The sequence below is a fragment of the Solenopsis invicta genome, chromosome 1, assembly GCF_016802725.1.
Source record: "Solenopsis invicta isolate M01_SB chromosome 1, UNIL_Sinv_3.0, whole genome shotgun sequence".
NCBI classification, from domain to species: domain Eukaryota; kingdom Metazoa; phylum Arthropoda; class Insecta; order Hymenoptera; family Formicidae; genus Solenopsis; species Solenopsis invicta.
In genome coordinates, this window is record NC_052664.1 from 20,784,153 (window position 1) to 20,806,725 (window position 22,573).

Here is a 22,573-nt window from a genome sequence, read left to right on the forward strand (position 1 = left end):
ATGTTTTAATATTCTATTAACCAGTTTGAGTGTCCTACACAATTATTTTGATGGTCTAACAAAATTATTTTTAAATCTGTATCCAGCTAAATTTTTAGATACATTAGCAAAACTGTTTCTTAAATTTTCGTGTAAAATTGGATGGCAAATATCTGTATGTTAATAACATTTTACATTAATTTTCATTAATTTGTGATAAAAATGGTAAACTTTTTGTAACGAATTTAAAGCAAAAGTCGTGAAATTTATATTTATTTTATTTTATTTTATTATTTTTCTTAAAAATAGAAATCTGTTCAAAATTTCGCCAAGTTTTTCAATCCTGAGAATTGTCTATAATTCTAAAAATTATTAATATATATGTATTTTATTTAAACAAAAATTAACTGTTAAATTTACAGAAAGGTTATTTAATCTGTTTAAAAGCATACACGCAAGTTACCCTATGTACATAATATAAAAATTACTCTGAATCAAGTTAAATAAATTATTCTACAGATGTACGTGAAGATAAAACTGACCATATAAGTACAAATAGGGCAAAACCATCATATTAACGAGTGCAATGCGATGGAAGGTTTAATTAGACTTACGTTTTTCGCTGTATGGACTAGAAGCTGGCGGCTTAATAAGCCATCCTTCGCGATCATTAATTATTACAGTAGGAGACGCGCTCGCGTTAATACACGGCATTACCGGTAATGGAATACAAAACGTGTTATCATACCAAGTAAGAGTGAAACTTTAATGAGACTTATAGCGCGAGGGGATAGCTTGAAAAAACGCGAATGTACATCAAAAGAGCGGAGGGTATTTGCTATAGCTATAGGAATTCATAAATATGAACTTTGGAGTAATATAAGAAGCTTATTATTGTTGTTGCGATTTCAAAGAAGAATAGGAGTTGTCCCGAGAATGGTACAAGTCTAAGAGTTACGCTATACATTTCCAAAGCAATATAAATACAAAACTAATGTGCCGCATCAATCTTAACAACTTTCTTGAAATTGGGTTTATTTCACCGTAACAAAAAATAAGTAGCAAAACTGTTTATTTTGAATAAAAGTATAAACAATAAAACTGAAAAAATTTGTATACATAATTATATAATTATGCACATATATAATTATGCACATTCTGTATATAATCATATGTAATTGTATATAAAAATTTTTTCCGAGAGAAAACGCAAATGATTATTCTGCAACTACTGCATGTTTTCAAGTAAATAATGAATGGATAAATTCGTGGAAAAAGAGTAACACTCACCTCCGTAGTCCACGTAATTTTCAGTGGCGTCCACGAGGCCGACTATCACGACTATCACGACGAAAAGAACGAAAGCTGCGCAACGTTTAGCATACATGGCCTCCTCTGTCCTCTGCAATCAAGCAAATAATTCTATGTACATGTAATTTAATTCCTCCGGTCGGTTTTACGGACCTAAACGTGTCCTAAACGTATTTTGCTCCGGTCATGTGCGGCCCGAGAACGCGCATATGTGTCAAGCGTGTTATCTAATCAAAGAATAGTTTTCGTTCTTTCTTCCTTTTTTCTTTTACATTGCGAGAATGAGAGAGCGTCACACCGGCACTTCATAATTCGAACAATGAACGGTGCAGCACGACACAACACAGCGCGACGGCAGTTTCGCTTCACTAGGACTTGCGCTTTGTAGAAGCTTCGACCCCGCTGAAATACAACGTCGCTATATACAACGTCCGTCGCTGATATAGAGTTCCCCCATGTGGCGTTTGGGCATCGCGAACGTTTGACGAAAATGAGGGAAGATAAATTCAAGATCGCTACGATAACAATCGAGTCAAGTGAGCTCCGCGGTTAAATAACATCGCCGGCTCGAGAGAGACTTTGAAGAGAACGAGCGTTGTTATAATAATTTTATCATGTAAAATATTTTGTTAAATCATTCTCCCGCGTGCGTTGTAAAGAGCTAGTTATATTAAACGCGTTCCTTCGTCACTTGCTGAATTTTGTCTCTTATTATGCTAATATAAACATTGTTAATTACTGTAATTATAAATCTACTAGTTCTATCATATTTATTTTAGCGTACCGCAGTAGACTGTTTATACAAAATCTCACAATTAGGTCATTCTTCCGAGAAACTTGATTATAGAGAAACATGTGATTCGCGAGAGTTATTACTAATTTTAAACATTTTTAAATTTTCTGTTTTTTTTAATTATTGTATTTTGTCATTAAAATGTCATATTTTTGTTATTCTTACGTTATTTTTAAATTGACAGAAAAAAAGTTAATTAACTAATAACGCGAAAGAGTGTTAAAATACATACATTAACTAAAATGCACCTTTTAAAAATTAGATATTTATCCAATCGACATAATTTGTATAACTGTTGTATAATTTGGGAATAATACTTTATGTAATAAATATTTCATGACATTTAAAATAATAATAAGAGTTTTCGTTTTTTAAATCAACTTTTCTGTGTAAACTTTTCAAATAATACAGGCTGAGTAAAGACCAAAAGTCATGGTATTTATATCATAATCACTTGTATTTACTCCTTTCTTTTATGTAATACAAATGTGCAAATGCTACATATTACTTACACAATAAACACGTGATTCAATATACAAAATTTAAATGATGAAACTACAAAGACAATATACTAAAGTAGTTGTATAAATAATATAAATATATTATTATATCGTTATTCTCGAAATTATAAGAAACGACATTGTTGCAACTTTTACGTTATACAGAATGTAATATTGAAATTTATAGTTATTATGTAGTGTAGTGAAACATAACTGTGTCGACAGGGTAATAACGAAGAAATTTATACATATGCGTACGTATGTGCATGATAATAATTCTTCATTTGTAAAAATGTGTTATATCTCAAAAATTACAAATAAATAAAAACTTCATAGAATTCTATTATATTCGAGTATTACGTTTGAATATCTGTATCAAATTTAAGCACAATTCACTTATTGATTTAAAAGTTACTTGTTTTTTTGTTTACTTCTAAATCTTATGTAAAATCACGTTTTGCAATACTTATTTGCAAAAATAAGGAAATAACATTACCACATAATTAAATCAAAATTAAATCAATATATACTAATAAAAATCATCAATATCTGAATAAATATCTCTAAATAAATATTTAATAAAACTGTAATAAATATTCGTGCAAAAATTCAGATCCACTTATTCATTTAAAAGCCACTTTAATTAAACTCCGATTAACCTAATTGACCGATTAGTCCATTAGAATTAACCAATCGCATATGTCATTTCATATAATAGACAAATGCGACCGGTTAATTCCAATAAATTAATCGGTCGATTAAATTAATCAGAGTTTGGTTGAAGTGGCCCTAAAAGTTCTTTATTTCAAACTGCAGCAAATTATAGTAATTTTCGCTGTAAAAAATATTATATAAATCAAATTGTTCATTGTTTTCTTCTTTGCAACTAGTTTCAGGTCCAAAATTCGGGCGTTTGTGATCAGGATTTTTTTGTATTAATCAGGAAAAAAAAAGAATAAACTTAGAGAAGTCTTCAGTTTTTAAATTTCGATAACTTTCAGCTCGCATTGTAGAGCCAAAACATCGAATTTTACCTGAATAGTTAATACTCACTATGTAATACTCGCACTGAAGTGGCGAAGAAAATTATTCCATCTATCGAAAAAGCTAAATTTCAAAGCTGACATTACAAATCTTTATTTTATGATTAAAAGTTCAAGAAAAACTTTCATCGTTTCAATACCATTTTGTCGATAAAATCTTTTAGCTCATTCAGGAATATGAGCCAAAGCGCACCCCTCGATTCTCAAAGGGTCACGTTATCAATATCATCGAGGTCATAATATTAACGAGCTAACATTTCTACGTCAGTATCCAATCAGCTACATTATTATTTATGCCATGCAACGGCTCAAGTGACAAGACAAGAAGCAGGAGAAAAAAAAAACTCAGTATCGGGCATCGCGTTTCCTGAATAATTCATCGAATTATAATTAATTTTACTTAGGAGAGCGGATCGCGCATCCGCGTCGTGAGGCGACGCATATTACCGCGCGCACGCCGATGTAGAATTAAGTGCTATGTACAATATACATTAATTTTTGGAGCAACATTAAATTTAATGACGCGCATTACAAGTGTCTGCACGTGAATATGACATGTCCATATCGAATTATCATTTCCACGCAACTCGTACCGCAACCACTTAACTCGCTATGAGGGTATCCGTGCGAGCGTCGCGAGCTCTGCCCCGATTTGCGCATTAATTTAGTAACCCCCATTAACGCAGGAACAATCACAGAGAACAAGAAAGCTCCGTCCATGTGTGACACCTGTGCCGGTGCGTAATCTGCGCCTTCGGCCGTAAAATTCAAACACAAATCCATTATACGTATCTCTGTTTGCACAATAAACGACGGCCTATGCCAAAATCGAACTTTGACCCCTTTTTTTCCTTGCCGTGGAAAGATACGACATTACCTTCTTCCATCTGTAACATTAATTACGCGGCTGAAACGTATGTAAACATATTACGCTTTATTTATCGAAGATGAAAATTCCATTAACGCTAATATAACTTCCACTCCCTCGTCGCCGGGAGTTTGTTAAAAATTTTCAGAATAACAACACGCGAACACAGTATTACGGGTCATCTAAAGAAGAAATTGCGCATAAATTGTTCTGAACTAGGAATATACATTATACTGTAAATAAAACACGCATCGTCGAAACAATATTATTCTTTTCTTTGTGCAAGGAAAAGTCGCAAAAAGATAATAAAAATATTGTAACACGTTTTACGCGTTACAATACGTTTTACGCGTTTTATAAATTCTGCACATAATATTTAAATTTTATATAATTTATTTTCCTTTTAAAAAAATACAATATTATTTATTATTGTGCATCTAATTACATCTTGAAATATCTATTGAATAATGAAATATAAAAAATACAAATTTGAAAAATGCTGTCAGAATTATATTCGAAGCAGGGAATACAAATGTTTAAAACACTCGAGCGAAAATGTAGCAGATCCTAAAGTGTCTTCTTAAAAGTACTTAATTTATTATATGATATAAAATGTAGTATCTTTCGCGTCAAGTACTTTTATCACTATTAAATAAATTTAAAATACCGCCCCAACGTGACTGGCGATGGGGAGATCCGGTTTACGTTGTTATTTATGTCCCAACAGTCTCTGATTATTGCCGCGTACGACAGAACCCAAGTTATCGAACCCAATTCTATTCGCCGATTCTACGGACGCGAATTATAACGTATGATCTGTTGATTACTCACACCGCATTGACCGGGGTAAATCCGTTTAATCGTTTTCGCGTGTCCGATGTTAACCGTACACGGATGCAACACGCGTCGATGCGTAATTGCATTATAAAGCTTTAAACGATGTATAGTTTCCGTCAGAATTCAAGATAGAATTCAATTTATATCTTCATACGCATAAAAAAGTATTTGAAAAATTTGAACGTATAAATCTATAAAAATATGTACATCAAAATAGACAATGTATACATACAAAATTGTAAATGGAATTTTTTTTCTAAAATCCTCATACAAACTGATGCACAAATAGCTTAACGAAAGCATGCAGATCGTCTTCGTCATCAATTTCTTAGATATGTAGTACGTGTTTTGCATGGTTATCTGCTTCATGTAACCTCCTGCATGTAAATTACGATCAATTCAAAAATAAAGTCTTCATAATCTTTAATAGCAGATTATTTTCTTCAGAGTTTCTGAGTTGAAATGTTTAATAATTAATATTTTAATCAATGCTTCGCTGAGATATATAATACTTTTCAAAAAAACAAATTTGTGCAAAGAGCAATTTAAATATAATATAAATACAATATTAATAAAGTACAACTTTTCAAATCTTCGAAATATTATTATTTAAAAATATTGCAAGAACAAAAAAAAATAAATTGTTTGATAGTATGTATTATCAAAAATTTCTGTTATAACATTACTAATAATATTACTATAATATATAGTATTATTATTAATAGTATTACTATTAACAATAAAAACATTCCATCTCTCTTGGAAAAAGTCTAAAATCATAATTTTAAATTTCTAAAACTTTGTGCGCGCTCGAACACGTGTGTGTTGTGTGCGATGCAAGCAGATCATAATAGTGTAAAAGATTTTTTAGAAATATTATGCATTTTTCAACCCTGACTAGCGGCAATTTACATGTACTCGTCCAGGGTAATAATTGCCCATCTTTTTACTCGGCACGCGCTGCATAGGCTTTTAAAGAACATAAATAATTTACGCATGCCGTTGAGAAGATGGCAAAATCGTATTTTTACTCACTAACTATTTTTACCCGTGGATACTCTCCGCATCACTTATATCGACTTTTAACGTATTTACCTGCCGGCGCGCAAGGAAAAATTGAATTTGTTGTATAATCAATAAGTATCAATAATTAAGCAAGAGAGGCGCTACGAGAAAAAAGAAATCGATCATCGTAGCTCCGTTGACGTCCAGACTCCACGTAACGATATCTATCCGTAATTATCTGTTGCTTGAATTAGTCGTTAGAGAAACGTCTTAATAAACGAGCAGTGGCGTAAAGCACAATTTTGTTGCGCAACGATGAGACACAAAGTAGACACCGTGTATTGATTTTAGATACCGCTTCTCTATCGTAGAATTATGTTTTAAAAGCTTCTTATCAATCAGATATTTCGAGAAATCTTTGTTTGCGTGATAAAACATCCTGATTTCTTTTCCCTCCACAAATTATTTATTATCCCACGAAATTTCCCAACTGCTCAAATCGGTTATCAACCCCACACTGACTTTGATTAGATCAATGTATACATGTGCATAATGAAGATAACGGATTAATATTTAAATTAAATGAATTTTGGGTGCACAATGACACTGGTATTTAAATCAGCGGATGAATTACACCCACGTATTTCCAGTCGAGAAAATTGATAAAATGTGGACGTTGCAGAACTTTTGAGAGAAGCGGATTAAAAAATTTGTAATCTGTTACTTACGAATAAAATTGTATGAATCATATGTGTCTAAGTTCACGCGCGAATACTCGTCATGTTAAATCTCTTGTAATAAAATTTATAGTCTGTATACTCGTATAGAATGTAATAAAGCGTATGTCAAGATTCATATTTCGAGTAATTATATGAAAAAAAATATCTGCTTTAATATATAAAGAGCATATATAAACATAAGATAAAAAACAAAAATATATGCACAAAATCGCCTTATTATAATTGATTAAAATAACGAAAATATTAATGCAAAAATACTAAACGAAAAATACTTTGTACTTTGAAAATGTTAAGATTTTATTAATTTATTTAATTTTTCAAGATTTATAATACAAATTATGTAATTGTTATAGATACAGAAAGATCCTAAATATTTGATTCACGATTGAACTCCATATAATTAATTGTTTTTATTTAAATTTATTTCTGCATGCAATGTCCAAGAAAAAATGCATCTAATAATAAGTCTTTTTATTTGAAACGCAAACTACGTTGAATAAATATTTACCGTTATTGTCATCATAAACAAGGATGTACATACATATAACGTAACTTATAAAACTTTAAGCGCAAAACAAATCAGCTATACAATTTATAATATATTAAATATGTAACATGCACAATGTACAATATGTAAACTAAAAGATAATTATAGGTTTTAAATGAAACTATTTTACAAATCGCAGATATGCCGACTATGTAAGCCATACAATGCAGCTACAAAATATCAATCTTTCTTTGTCCTCTGTTTTATACCTTTGACCTACGTTAGTAATTTATCACCCATTACATCGCGATAAAAAAAATAATAATGACCGCCTCGCCGGATATTTTCAATGGATTACGTACATCATAATCATAAAGGCGCATACTCAATTTTTATGAGAAATACAGAAGCGTTTTTTGTTTAAATTTTCATTGATTCAATGTGCGCGTAATATAGGTACGTATCTATATTTTTTCAGTCGTTAATTCCACAAAAAATAAAAATCTAATTAATTCTCACTAAATGTTATATATTAATATTTTTTATAAAACTTACAGATTTATAAGTTTCAAGCTTTTTACGTTTTTAAAGTGTCATTTATTGCTATAATCTAAGGTACTGAGCTCAATAAGACAATAAGATATTTAGACACTATACAAAACCCATTTTTGAGTTTATCACTTAAAAATGCACTTTACGCCAGAATATGCGGTTAAAAGATACATCATAGTAAAAAGGGACTGAGGGACTAGAATCGACAGTAATACAGTTTGTTTAATGCAAAAAAAACTTGTAACCTAGTGAGTATATAAATTGTCTTTATAAAAATTTACTGCAAAGTTTATTAAGTATACATAATTTTATAATTTATTTTATAATGTAATCTAACATATTCAATTTATTAACTACAGAAAGTAACAAACATACATATCGATTTTTTGGAATAGATTATTTTTTAGAAACAACATTATTAAATAAGTCCTATTTACATGGCTATTGTTATCTGTTTGTTATTTGTGAAGTTTGCATCAAAAGATTTTCAATGCTGCTCACTTTATAGAAAACAAAATTGCACTCAAATGACTAAAAATTTTCAAAGATTCAGATTAATTAAAGACCAAATTAAAAATAATTTTGATTTAACAGTAAACCCTAAAGGATATCGTTTTAGTGACTAATAATTATTTTAGAAAACTGCTTTACATGATAATGTTTAATTTCTTTGTTATCTTTAATTTATCCTTGATTTCAGCCATATTTTAAGCATATAAATAAAGCCAAAAGTCAAAAAATCATTTTTTTTATTTATTTACAAATATTCTATACTAAAAATATATTTTATTTTTGTGAGTGACTGAAATAAAGATTTTATTTTTGTTTAGTTTCAAAATTTTTTTATATAAATAGGCTTTAAAAAAAAATTAAATTAATTAAGTGTATTATATTTGACTTAATACCTTACAGAATTATTCGTATGTTTTAAGACTAAACTAAACTATCTACATTGTTTGTATGTTTATGAATGAAAAGTGAAGTGTTTATAAGTAAAATTATATAAAATTATATAAAAGTGGCTTGTGCACCGATTTTAAAATGATTATACATGTTGATTTAGTCAAGTAGAAAGATATGATACATTGCGACGTATTTCCCAAAAATCTTCAGTTTTTTCCTAAAAATTCATACTGCGACGCACGTTGTAACTCTTCAACTTTTTTCAATAGAATGAAAACGTAGGTGTGAAACGCATGTGCATTGACTAATTGACAAATATGAAAGAACTTGTTTTTTAGACCTGACATATTTTTGTCGAGAAATAAAATTTAAAAATAAAGATTAATTCAGCTACCAAACTAGTAGTTTTTCCACTTGTTCGCAATTGGCTTATCGTTAGTATAATTAATAAAATAATCTAATTTTATCATTAAATTATATATAATCAACATCATTTTTATTAGATAAAATCAATTGTAAAATAAAAATTATTAAAATATCGATAAAAAAAGAAGATAATAAAAAATAAATAAATAAATAATTAAAACGCGTCTAAAAAATGTGCTACATAGATTAGATTGTATTAAACTTCTTTTAAACAAATTTGATTTGTCAGAACGTTCTTGAGTAATTTGTAAAATTTAAGAAACGTATATACGTATTAATTGAAGTAAAAAAAAGTGGCAGAAACTTTCAAGTCTAAAACTCCATTTTTTTAAATCTATAATTTATATCAAAGTAGAATTACTTTTGATTTTATGTGCAATTAAAAAACATAAAAAATAAAAAAATATATAATACAAAATGTGTTGAAATATAAAAATATAATAAAAAATGTACATTGAAATGCATATGACATACGAAAATGTATGATATATAAAAAAATCAAATTCTTTACTAACCCTTATGATACCATGCTCAAGGCGCCTTACCATTCTAAATATATCAATCATTAATTGTATTTATATCGAATCTGTTTATTTTCTTCACCTGTTTAAAATGGTTCAAAAAATATCTAAAAATTTACGAACATATTTTCAGCTTTCTAGAAGAAACGCTGCAGATTCACTTTAGAAAATAATAAAATGTATATAATTTAATAATCCATCAAACTTGTGAGAAACTTTTACGAACGAGAATTGATTGGAAACGAAATACCCAGGAGGATAGTAGACAAAGAGTTAAGAAATCCAACACAAATTGTAAATCGACTAAGTGCGCTTTGAGAAATAGAAAATATCACTTATAACAAAATTTTGTCATAATTAAAATCATAAACATTATAAAACGACAAATAATGATCTTATTACAATTATAAAAAATAATTTAAAAAGTAATATAAAAGCACAGATAGATTGAAGCATTATTCATAACAATTCCTTTTTTATGACTATTGATTACACAAACAACAGGCATCAGTATTACTATAATTACATAACAAAACTTTTCACACCATAAAACATTCTGACGGAATTATTCCACTTCACAAAATCAGGGAGCATTAAAATATTTTGTGATTCTTCTTTCATAAAATGTAATATGTATGCTAATCCAACTCAGAGCCAGTGCATTTAGCGATAAATGGAAATGTAGAAGTTTAGTTAATTATAACAAAATTTTATATGATTTTTAAAATCAAATTGCAGAAGAACACGTGTTTCACTCTAAAGCGCGGACTTGTAAATTATCAAGCGGACGTTTATTAAAAAGGAAAGAGAAACAAAAAGCACAAGAAGAAGCGACACAAATAGACGTGCAAAATGCATAGAAAATAAATCGAACTCACCGGGTTCGAATTCTTGAGCGTTAGTCTCAGGTGATGAGAGACGAGCGGCACGGGGATTGAGTGGCTGGCACGTTACGGCGGTAATGATGCGAAGTGTGACGATACCGAGGGACCCTTTATATATATGGGAAGCAGCCGTGCTTTCGACGGGGGGATGAAAGAGAGACGAGAAGAGAGAAAGAGCGAAAGAGAAAGAGGCAGGGTGGGCGCACAGGTGGCCGCAGTGGCGAAAGCGGCCACGCGGTCACGGGGCGCAAGCGTCCTCTTCTTGCCCTGCCCCGTTCATCCCTCCAACTTCGCCATCCCCTCGCGACCGGATGACGAGGAGGTGGACGGACTTACTCGCTCTCTCGCGGACTCTCGTCCGCGAATTCACCTTTTCCGGAAACGTTTTCATTAAGAAATTATTCCCTGAATCGCAAATGAGTTGATGACGTACAGCTCAATCTCGATGACATTCGATAACTACGTGGTTAGAATTTATCAATGTCAATTGATATTTAAGCTGCATAGGAGATGTGAAAGGGGTGAAAAGACGAAGTGGGAAGGGTCAGAAATTTGTGATTAGAAAAAGGCCTATCGATTTTTTAAAGGTCACGTTTTGTTTGCTCGGTCGTGGAATATGACGAAGCAACGTATTTTTAAATGTGTGATACTTGTGACATTCATGTGAAAAAATATCACTTTCATAATAATGTGCAAATAATATGCTTTCGATATAAGTAAAATGCACAAAATTTTCTATGGTTGATTCCCACTGATTTTCAAAAGAAATGTTCTGTACGTTAAATACACTTCTTTTGTACGCTGTTCGTAGAGAGCGCAATTATATTCAAAGTTATATTTGCCTCTTATATTTAATTTTGCCTAAAACTAATTGTTTCTAGAAACGGTTAAAGAAATCTCTTTTAAGTTCCATGAAAATTCTACTTCGGTTTTTACACAGTAAAAAATAAAATGTTACTTTAAGATTTTTGTATGCCCCCCAGAAAGTCCACTCTAAATTTTAAGTTAAAATAACTCAAAAGTTAAGTTAAAATAACTCTTATTTTAACCTAATAACTTAAAATAAAAGTTATTGTAACTTAACTTTTGAGTTATTTTAACTTAAAATTTAGAGTGGACTTTCTGAGACATTTTATTTTTCACTGTGTAATTGTACTACTGACAAGTTACATTTAATTTATCTCTTTTTGCAGACGATCTTCGTACCTCTGAACTTATTAATTGTATTAAATTATTAATTATTCGCGTTTAGACATGTGTTCACGTAGCACAACAGATGGACCTAAAACTGCCTATTCAGCCTTTGAAACTGAAATAAATGCAGTTTTCCTAAATCTCCATTAAATCATATCATGATACGATTTTTCATACTCGCGCGTGACATTGTAGATCATACTATTGTAAAGTAATTTGGTAACATTTCACACAATTTTTCTGCATTGTAAAGCGGGACTCAAAAGCTAACAACCGGTTATTTTAGTATGCGTGTGATCCCTACAAGAGAAAGGGACATCTTCATTAAGAACTTGTATCGCGCGGCTGCCACAAACGATACAGAAGGGTAGTTTTTATCTTAACGAGATCGTCCGTGACGAGTAACGTATTTTTTCTTTCTCTCTCTCTCTCTCTCTTTCTTTTTTGATTATACCGTCGTATCTTACTTGGCGTACGAATCTTACTTGGCGCGGCGGTGCGAAGCACATCAATGTTCCGTCTAAAGGATAAAATGAGTTCTCGCGTCTTTCAGGCGCCAGGCTAGAGCCGAAAAAAAGCAGACATCTTCGTCAAAAATTTTGTATATTAACTTTAAGAATTTTTATATAATCTATTTTATCTATTTAATCTATTGTCTATATTGTAATCTATTATCTATATTTTATCTATAAATTAAGCAATGTGCCCGTTTTCAAAAATTTTATCATAAAAATTATGACTTTGTCAACGTACAAAATATACATTATATACTTTTAATAAACATACTTTTAATACATTTAAAACTTTGTTCCTTAAGATAACATAAAAAAAATTATATTTGCAACAATTTTTGTTATCAAATATTTTAATCAAATATTCGTAAAACATTAAAAAATCAAACAAATAATCAATAAACAAGCTAATGAGAGGCTGTGCGGGTTTTGGAGCGCAATAAACAATTAATATTGAAATAATTATTTATTCATTAATCAATCAAAACCACGAACGTTTCGGCTCTCTTTGGAGCCTTCTTCAGCGTAGATTACGATTTTGAATTCAAATGTCAATTTTTTAAAATTAAAATATCATAAAAAAATAGATCAAACTTTAAATTAATAAAAAATTAATACGTTTTTTTTGCATCGTTTAAAAAATTGTTTAATTTCAGAAAATTCCGAAATTTTCAAGTATATTTTTGTCAAAAGCTTTTCTGTATAAAAGACAAAAAATGGTTCAATATTCAAATTAGTTCTGCTCAAAATAAATTGAAGTTGTTATTTTCAACGTATATTTGCGTGTACACAGAGCGAATTTTCTTTCCTTCCCTTTCCTCTTGTTTTTTTAAATGTTTGACTTTAGTCGCTTGCCAATCGCACGTGAAATCGAACGCGTACAGCATAGGACTAGGCCAAAAATTGTTATTTATTTCAGCGCAGTTCACAATTGGTTCTTTGTTCTTTCTTTTATGTGCATTTCACTTGTTCTCACGCCACCAACATCTAAATTAAAAATCTACATTCAAAAATTCCACTGCGCTTTCAGTCGTTTATTCACGCAAAAAATTCGCTTGTCAAATCACCGAGAGATGAAAATCTCTAACCTTTCCATTTTAACAATAAAAAATCTTGCTCGAATATCACATTTCCCATCATTTTGATTACAGTTTCATCTACAATTATATTGTTTTTCACACTGCTCGTAACAGGATATTGAACGTTATCTATATTTCAAAGATATAATTTGATAACAAAAAATGCTTGAATTCACATCACTGATTACATTTTCAATGTGAGATTATATAAAAAGTAATTAAAAAGCGGAGTGTTCGTAAAACTTACAGTCAATTTATCTATATTCAAATTTTCCTCATAATTCATTCGTTTCTTTTTTATAATTATAAAAATGTATAATATTATAAACAATTGTCTCACGACTTCTCGTTGAGACAAAGATCTGTGTTTCAGACTCTTCGATTTCCCGATTCTTACAATATACGTTTATGTTTTGGACGTTTTAATATTGCATACAAAATAAATTTAATCTTACAAAACTTTTTAGTTATTTCCATTCAATAACTATAGCTATACGCTCTAACTCGGACTTTTTTTGTAAAAAATAAGATCTGAGATTCGTTGACAACTTCCTACTAACAATCTACGAAACTACTCCAACACAACAATGAAGAAATGCACATTTGATAGTTATCTAATTATCAAATTGCATGAGCAACCGAGTATTTCTCATTTTGCCTTTGAAACAAGATTTATCATTTTAATTATGTCTTCTTTGAAGACTTTGCTTTGACTCTGCAGAAAGCGAACAAGCGACGATATAATCTTGAAATCTAACAATTAATGAATCTTAAGGCTACTGTTAACGATGAGTCTCACTAAATATAATGAATTTCTCATACAAAAAGAAATTAAAAATTTACACTTTTAATTAACATTTTGCCTTTGTAATATATAATATCTAATTACGTTCATAAAAGCGATCTTTCATTGATTTTTTTTAAACAAAAATGTCAATAATAAAAAATCGATAATTGTAAAATTTAAAAGTTAAAAAGCAAATAATTTTAGTGTAAAGTTAAAGATAAAAATACAAATGAAAGAATTATTTAATAATTGTTTAATGATCTTCATTTTGAGATATCATTATAAAAACAATTCAAATCAAGATTTTTATCGTAAAAAAAGTGCCGATTAATTAATGCTTTCTTATTATTATAATGTAAATATTATAAAAAAATCTTATTGATTCTTCATGAACAAATTTCTATCGATTTTCCATGGAAATTGGTGGACTTACGTAGCTTTGAAAGCAAAAATTTTAACATCTAATAAAACAAAATATAATAATTTAATGATAGACACTTGTGTCGCGACAATAACACAAATAACGCTTATATAACAAGTTATGTAATGTGTATAAATACATTCTAACGATCTACACGTAGAAAGCAAATTATATACATAAAAACTAAATACATACTAACGATCTATACATAAAAAGTAAATTCTGAAATTAAAAATGCATGGCGCGTAATTGAATGAGATAAAAGTATCTATCTATCTATCTATTTATCTATATATATATATATATATATATAAACCTTGGAAGTATACTTTGAATCTTTAATATTTTTTTCCTCTTTTTTTTTAGATTTTCTTCAGTACCTAACAGCTTTGAACTTTTCATATTTTTTAGTCCCTACTTACATTTAAAAATAGTACAAATTTTTATTGTGTTTCACTGTGTTACAAAAATATTACATTTTATTTATTAATTTTTATTCTTTATACAAATTCGGCATCGAAAATGTTAATAGTTAAATAGAATGACTTATTTCGTCATCCTTCCTTTAATCATCACTTTCATCACTTTTATCGCTTACGAGATTGCACCGATGTTTGTTTGTACTCTGAGCTTATATTTATTTTTGCGAGATGGACGTAAGTCGGTAAACAAACATTTTATCTAGTCCAAATGAAAACATGCTAAACGAAAACTCGATCTTATTGAAACTGTTGACTCTATTTTTATAAGTATATTTATAGAAAATGCATTTTGTGCGATGTGTTTACCCAAATATACATTCATGTTACGAACAAAAATGTGCGTGTGTAATTTCTAAATATTTTTTTGTTTCTCTAATGTCTCGAGCAACAAATACAAAAATGTTGAGAAAATATCAAGAGTTAATAAAAAATTCTTCCAATCACGATAGCGACTGCTTTAACGTTAATGAGCAAAGTATTAGTCGCATAAAATAGTTAAATTACTTTCGCTGCGGTAATAGTTAAATCAACGAGCATTAAAAAACCTCACACAGGGCCGAGCGTTAATAACTTTCGGAACAAATTTCTCGAGACTCTTGCGTTTCTCTCTTGCATCACCATCTCGTCGAACTAAACTATTTGTTGTTTCTTAAACGAAATAGCCTGCGCTCGTGATAAGTATAGTAACGAACGTCCAGTTTGCCCTGTTGCGATAAATCAAGTATCTTCCCTTAATGGAAAGAAACCCATTAATTTTTTTCCTTTTTTTTCCCGTGACGAAGGAATGAATCGTAAAATTTTAATAACGAGCTCGTCGTCTCGATTTCTCGGTGTAACATATACGTCCGACATACGCTCGTTTTTCTCTTCCTTATTCGGAAACACCGACGGGAGACACGATTTTCTGATGCGAGAGAATTCGGGAAATAATTAGGACGCAAGTTCGTGTCCTCGTGTCACCTCAATTTATATTAATTGTACGGCAAGGTCAAGAGTGCTATTTTTTTTTAGCGCTGTCTTGTGCCGTATTCTCTCGTTTTTATGCACGAAGCGAGACTATTCAATTTCTTTAATTAATCACCAGGAAAATTGCGGTAGATTCCGGAGCGCGCGCCCGCACGTGCGTGAGTGACATTTGAAAAAGCGTTTATATCGAGGAGACACTTTAAATCGGTGATTGAAATACGTGTCGCCGTGGTGTAAAATGAAATTACAAGGAGATATTGGAGGACGTATCGCTTCTTCTAATCCGGAAATCGAAATGAAAGAAGAAAAATCGATGCGCCGGATTACGGCGAAACTCGCGCGATAAATCAGCGCGCAGGGGAATGCTTTAAAATTGACCCGACGCTTTCCCTCTCTATGGTTTACCTTAACTCCTTCGTGAACGAAGATGCATCGCATGTGCCAACAATCTCGTTACGTCCCCGTAACTCCATGGGGGCTTAACTTTTTACTCTCATTAACTTGTAACAATCTACTAAAGGACGATTAACTATTGTAGAACGCACGCGTGAATTATTCACACCCGTTTGACATTAGAATCCAACGAAAGTTACAAAAGTACGCAATAAAAGTTACAGTCCCTTCAACGGAGACTAGAGGAGAAAAAAAAAGGGTCAATATGCAAACGAACAAATATTGCGTTAAAAAATTGCTTGCATTATGCGTACGCGTGTACAATGTACAGCAAACGTGTTAAAATTTAAATTTACAAAACATATTTTTCGGAGACGAATGTGTAGAGGGAGATAAATTTTTATATTTGTTCGTAGATTAAAATCCCCCTCCCCGCACAAAGGAAAAACCGTTTTGCGCGCGCCGTTTAAAGTTTAAAGTGTTTGATAGCAAACTGGCTAAAATCGAGTTTTCGTGCCTGTAGTTTTCATCGCGGAATGACAGGACGATGAAACGCATGTCGACTAAACAAATACGCGACGTCCGCCGTTGTTCGCATTGCGGCGCGTCGCCGTTCTCTTCCTCCCACGGAGATAATTCGATATTTAAATATCAAATTACGTCAGGCACGGAATTCAGCGCGGAACAATGGCAATGTGTATTAAAAAGAAACAAAAACATGCGTGAATTTGCAATGCGGGCAACTTGGACCGCGACCTGGCCACGGTGACCGAATCTGACGAAATTTGTCGCTGTGAGCAAATAAACGCAGAGTTTGAAACGCGGATCTCCCATAAACGCGACTTTCCTCTCGAATCGTCATCATCGAAACGATGGCTTCTCGTTGAGGAATGCCGGATCTACGGGATTGACGCATGCTCAAAATTAATGTATTATCACATTGCGATGTAGCTCACGGCATGAAAATTAATGAGGGCGATTAATGGCCCGGCTGATTTATTCATCGCATTCGAGTCGCGACATTCGTACGACTATTCTTTGGAAACAATGTTTTTTAAAAGATCAAGAAATAATGTTTTTTGAAAGATCAAGATAGTATTAGTAATGCAAAGTGTAAAATTGGATAAAATAATTATTGCACTTGATCAAATGCAGCACTGTGATATAATTAATTATTAAAGCAATTGATTTCATATGTGTTAAATAATAAATCACTTGCAATATTTTATGATTATCAGATGCATCATTGGGACATATTTCAGTTTATATTTATTTTGGCGATTGACTTTAGCGAACAAGATCAACAATGAGATTTGATTGATCGCAAATTTAATAAGGATGCGATAAGTTGCAAAATTTTATTTCTACTTAATATTTTATTAACAATTATTAATTTTCTTAAAATTTCAAAAAAATTAGATATCGAATGATGCGTTAAGATCAAAGGCGACATAAATATTAGCACGCGTGCTTAAACATTCACGTAATAGCGATTAATTCTTTGGATGGCATGACACGTCGCGAAAGATTCATATAAATACTTACATTGAAAGAAAAGAGTTTGCTAATAACTGCTATATGTTAAATGAAATAATGAACATTTGGTTAATTTAATTTTTCTTTCGCCTACGTCTTCATACAAAGAAATCGCAGGAACCTTAGTTCAAGAAACGGGATCCTCAATACCAAGGTACGTATACGTATTCTGTACGCGACTTTTGTTCTTAACGATAACTGTTGATATCGTTGCGTAGCTTTTTGCCATATAAAATATCAGCGACGCTGCGACGCCGGCAACTAAGAACAAAAAGCACGTACAGAATACACACCCCGGGAATGGATGACCGCGGTGGTGTCCCGTCTCGTCATCGTGGAATTGATAACTCTCCTTCTGAGGATTGTGACTTATGACACTCAGGAAGTGTTCCGCTCTTGGGAGCTAAAGCCAAGATTGGATACCTGTGGGGTTTTAGTGAGTAAGAATTTCACATATATGCTCTGATCCTTCCCCGAGAATCGAGGAAATCCTATGCGAGGTCTCTCCATACAAAAAAAAAGGTTTCTTTGCGCGCGAGGTACGTTTACAAATTAGCAAATAAAACTCTTTCTGCCGCATTTATTTAATGTAATATTATATTTTATATTTTAATCGCACGTGTAAACTATCACATATTGATAAGAGGAAAGTGAGCCCAAAACGTACATAGTGCAACGTAAACACTTAATCGTAATTATACTATATATCCCAATATTAACATCTATATATGATTGCTCTTTATTGAGCTACTTAATATTCTGACACTGCGTATACGCATATAGAGCTAGAACTATATTTTATTATATTTTATATCTCTTTGTATTTAACTCACTGAAGATCACCAAGAAGTTTCGCGTGAAGTATATAATTGAAGCCGCTCGTTACGAAGTGAACATGTTATCTCGTATACATATGATCGTCCTATACATATGGCAATAAACAGTTCTGTCAATTACATAATTAATAGCACACAATTCCGCAGTAGTAAATACATTTCGAAATAATCATTTCCTCGTGATCATACATGCAGTTGTGGAATTGGTACTGTATTGAGCGTGCATTATGAATTGTAAAATAAACAAATATAATTTGTCGGGATTTCGTGTAATAAGAAGTTGTGAGTAAAAAGAAGAAATGTGCTGTTCACATTAGTGTTAAACATGCCACTTTGAGAGGAAAAGTCCTACAATTTTACCTTCGGTCCTGCGTACTTTTACTTTTGAACAAAAACAGGAAATGTCTTATACTTTACAATTTTGAATTTAATTTCAGTTTTGTATAAAGTAACACATTGTCTATTTACGATGTTTATGACAAACAGAACAGTTCATAAAAAAACAGAATGTTAATTGAAACTTGAAACTGTAAAAAGTTTGATAATATTCAACGTTTCCAATAGAAATTGTTTCAAATTTTATGAAAAAATCTTACATAATAAACAATTGATGAAGAGAGTTAATACATAAAAAAAATGTAACTTTGTAAAAAAATATAAAAAGCAATTCTCATTAATATATTAAATGAGTAACAATTAAATTTATTTCATTACATGAAATTTTGTTAAGGATAAGACTAAAATAATTAAACATACATTTTATTATATTAAAAAAAGTATAGAAAGAAAATAAGAAAAATAATGTATTTGAATAAAATAATTTTTAATAATTATAAAATTTTAATTTAAAAAACTTTTAATTTTTTTTACTTGTGTCTTTCTTTGTTAACTTTTTCCACAAAAATTGTCCTCCTTTGCTACTGTGATGCTTGATAACTCTAACTTGCGTTACCTAAATTATTTGATCATATTATTAGCGTTATTATGTAAAATCTCGCTCTTTGAATCCACTGTCGCGTTTATTATCATGTGACATAATTAATAACGCATCGCGTGGAGAAGCAGACAATGCTGCAGGCAATGGTTTCTGCGGGTAGGTCATTATAATGGTTCAGTGAATCAATCGTGACGCACAAATCACCACTATGATATTATCATTTGCTCAGATATAGTGCCCCGTTATTTATATGTATCTACATATAAGTTTAATCAGATAAACCTTTTAGAAGCTCATCAAATATGAATGCAATTTTACTAGTGTAACTCTGTATAAGATCTTGAATTTCAGTCAAATTCTAATGTTGAAAAGTTAAATAAATATTGAATAGATAAACGAGAAACGAAGAAACAAATTCGAGAATAAACTTAAAAAGCATGAGAGAATAAAGAACTAAAGTATCTAAAAAAAACATATCACAGTTATAAACGTACGAAGAAGTAGAAATTGTTAACAGTGACGCAAATAAAGGCGCGATAAACTCTCGAAGCACGACCGACATAAAATTACTGAAAGTATCCTCTGTGCATTTAGGATCATCGCCTTAAAGCATTTTCTGGCATTAGTGAATATTGCAAGACAATATATAGGGGTGTTTTAATGTGCGAAAGAAGGCTGAAACCCAAGAATTCACAAAACATCGCATAATACCAGAGCTTTTCAAAACACGTCGGAACAAAAGTTAAAATAATTCCAGGACGTATTGTAGACTCTACGAAGAATGTCAGAGCGCGTTTGAAGATCGTTAGAGCACGACGGAGGTAAAATGCAGACAATCGTCAGATGCAGCGAAATTCATTTTCGTATTCATTTCCGCGCGAGGCGTTTCTTCAAAAAAATTAAAATAACATTTTGTATAAAGCAACGGGAGAGTGTCCTTATGCTTGTTGCGGCGAATATAACGCGGATATGTAAATATTGCTTGGCTTCCTGACAGTACCACCCCTCAACTGTTTGAAGTGCATCCAAGTGCCCGGGGGGAACTTTCTTCATTCCCGTCGCGACGCGATCGCGGCGCGGCGCGCGCAGCGTCATATTCGCGGCAGATGGTTACTTCAACTTTGACTTATAACTCAAAAATTCATCCGCCCAACCTGCTGTATAATCCTATGCAATTTAAATGAGACACGAAGAGGCGTGAATTTAAATTCATATTTGACTGCCGTCATTGCACGGGCACCGCAAAGTAGCTCTTTATTGAGCTTCTTCCAAAGAGAGTCGCGTTCCGACTGTCGGAATTTGGTAACGAATGAGCAACCAGTGGATCCACATGTGATTCCAGATCAATCTTTACTTCCCAAACGTGTCTCTTATTGAAAAGGGCAGTTTTCCAAAAAGATTTCCTTAATAAAAATGTATGTACAATTTCAGCAAAGAATAGCTTAGAATGAAGCGAGAAAGAGCGTCAAAACGAAGAAACGGTTCTCTAGACGAGTTTATCTTGGAGATGGTTGACATGGAGCACATTTTTTTGACGCTGATTTATTCGGTTTTACCCTTAATTTAATATGTTATATTTATTGTGTGGTAACCTGTGATGTGGCTTTTTACGTTTTATCTCTAATTTATTATTTATATGTCATTTATCATGTTAGTTTTTTTCAAATAATGTAGAGACAAATTATTGATTTGTCTCATTGTCAGTTTGATGATTGTTTAAACTGGCTGAGAATGATTATGTAAAACCGAAACGTTTCTATGTTTAAATAAATTACGGACTATCTAAATAACATCGTTTCTGCTCGCTGTATTTGATCTTCTCTTATTTAAATTGCCTTTGCTGAGTCGCTTCATATTTCTGTTTTTAATCTTTCTAACAATTTTTTTTATAACGTTATAAAATTTTTTTGTTACATTCTTTGATTCATCAAAATTTTTTTATTTAAAAATAAATGCTTTTATCAGTTTTTTATTTGCATACGAAGCAATTACATGATGAATAAAACTGAATTTTTAAAAGAACATACAAAATAAAAGTTTGCTCTAATTATTCGTATAATTTTTATTTATCAAAGCAAATGTTAAAGTTCAATATATTCGTCATAAAATACCATCTATAAAAATTTAACTTGAATTTTGATTTTCTTAAAAATTACACGGTTTAAAATTTCAATATAATGTTAGTTTGGCTTTAAATAATATATATTATATAATTTTCAATTAGATTAAAATATTTTGATTTTTCGATTATATCTTCCTTAAATCACTTAAATCCTCTATTTAAACATCCACGAAATAAATTGGGAAGCTTGATATAATGTACACAATCGTACTTTTAAGCATTTCAAACTTGTTGTAGAAACATTTAAATGGCGCTCTTTTACACGCTAATCAAAGTATTGCGATCTCAAAATACACAGCAATTATTTGTATGCAAGAGTGAAATTAATGAGCATAAAAATAATCGATCGATGGAATATCACGCGAATATCCGAGGGCGTTTTATACAGGATCGTGATCTCGCGAGCGTCAGTATCCACTCGAACGCCTCCACTGCTAATGTCTGAACAAATATATCTGT

The 22,573-nt window shown here is 31.2% G+C and overlaps 1 protein-coding gene across 4 annotated transcripts in view; it reads right to left on the reverse strand.

Moving 5' to 3' along the window:
• The window catches only part of LOC105194759 (uncharacterized), a 52,416-nt gene that overhangs the window by 13,019 nt on the left and 16,824 nt on the right, over nt 1-22,573 (reverse strand). For 2 of the 4 annotated variants that reach the window (XM_011159844.3, XM_039459627.1), the window contains one exon: nt 1,270-1,381. In XM_011159844.3, coding sequence (XP_011158146.1) covers nt 1,270-1,366 — 97 coding nt within the window. In that variant the 5' untranslated portion in view covers nt 1,367-1,381. 4 annotated transcript variants of the gene reach the window in all.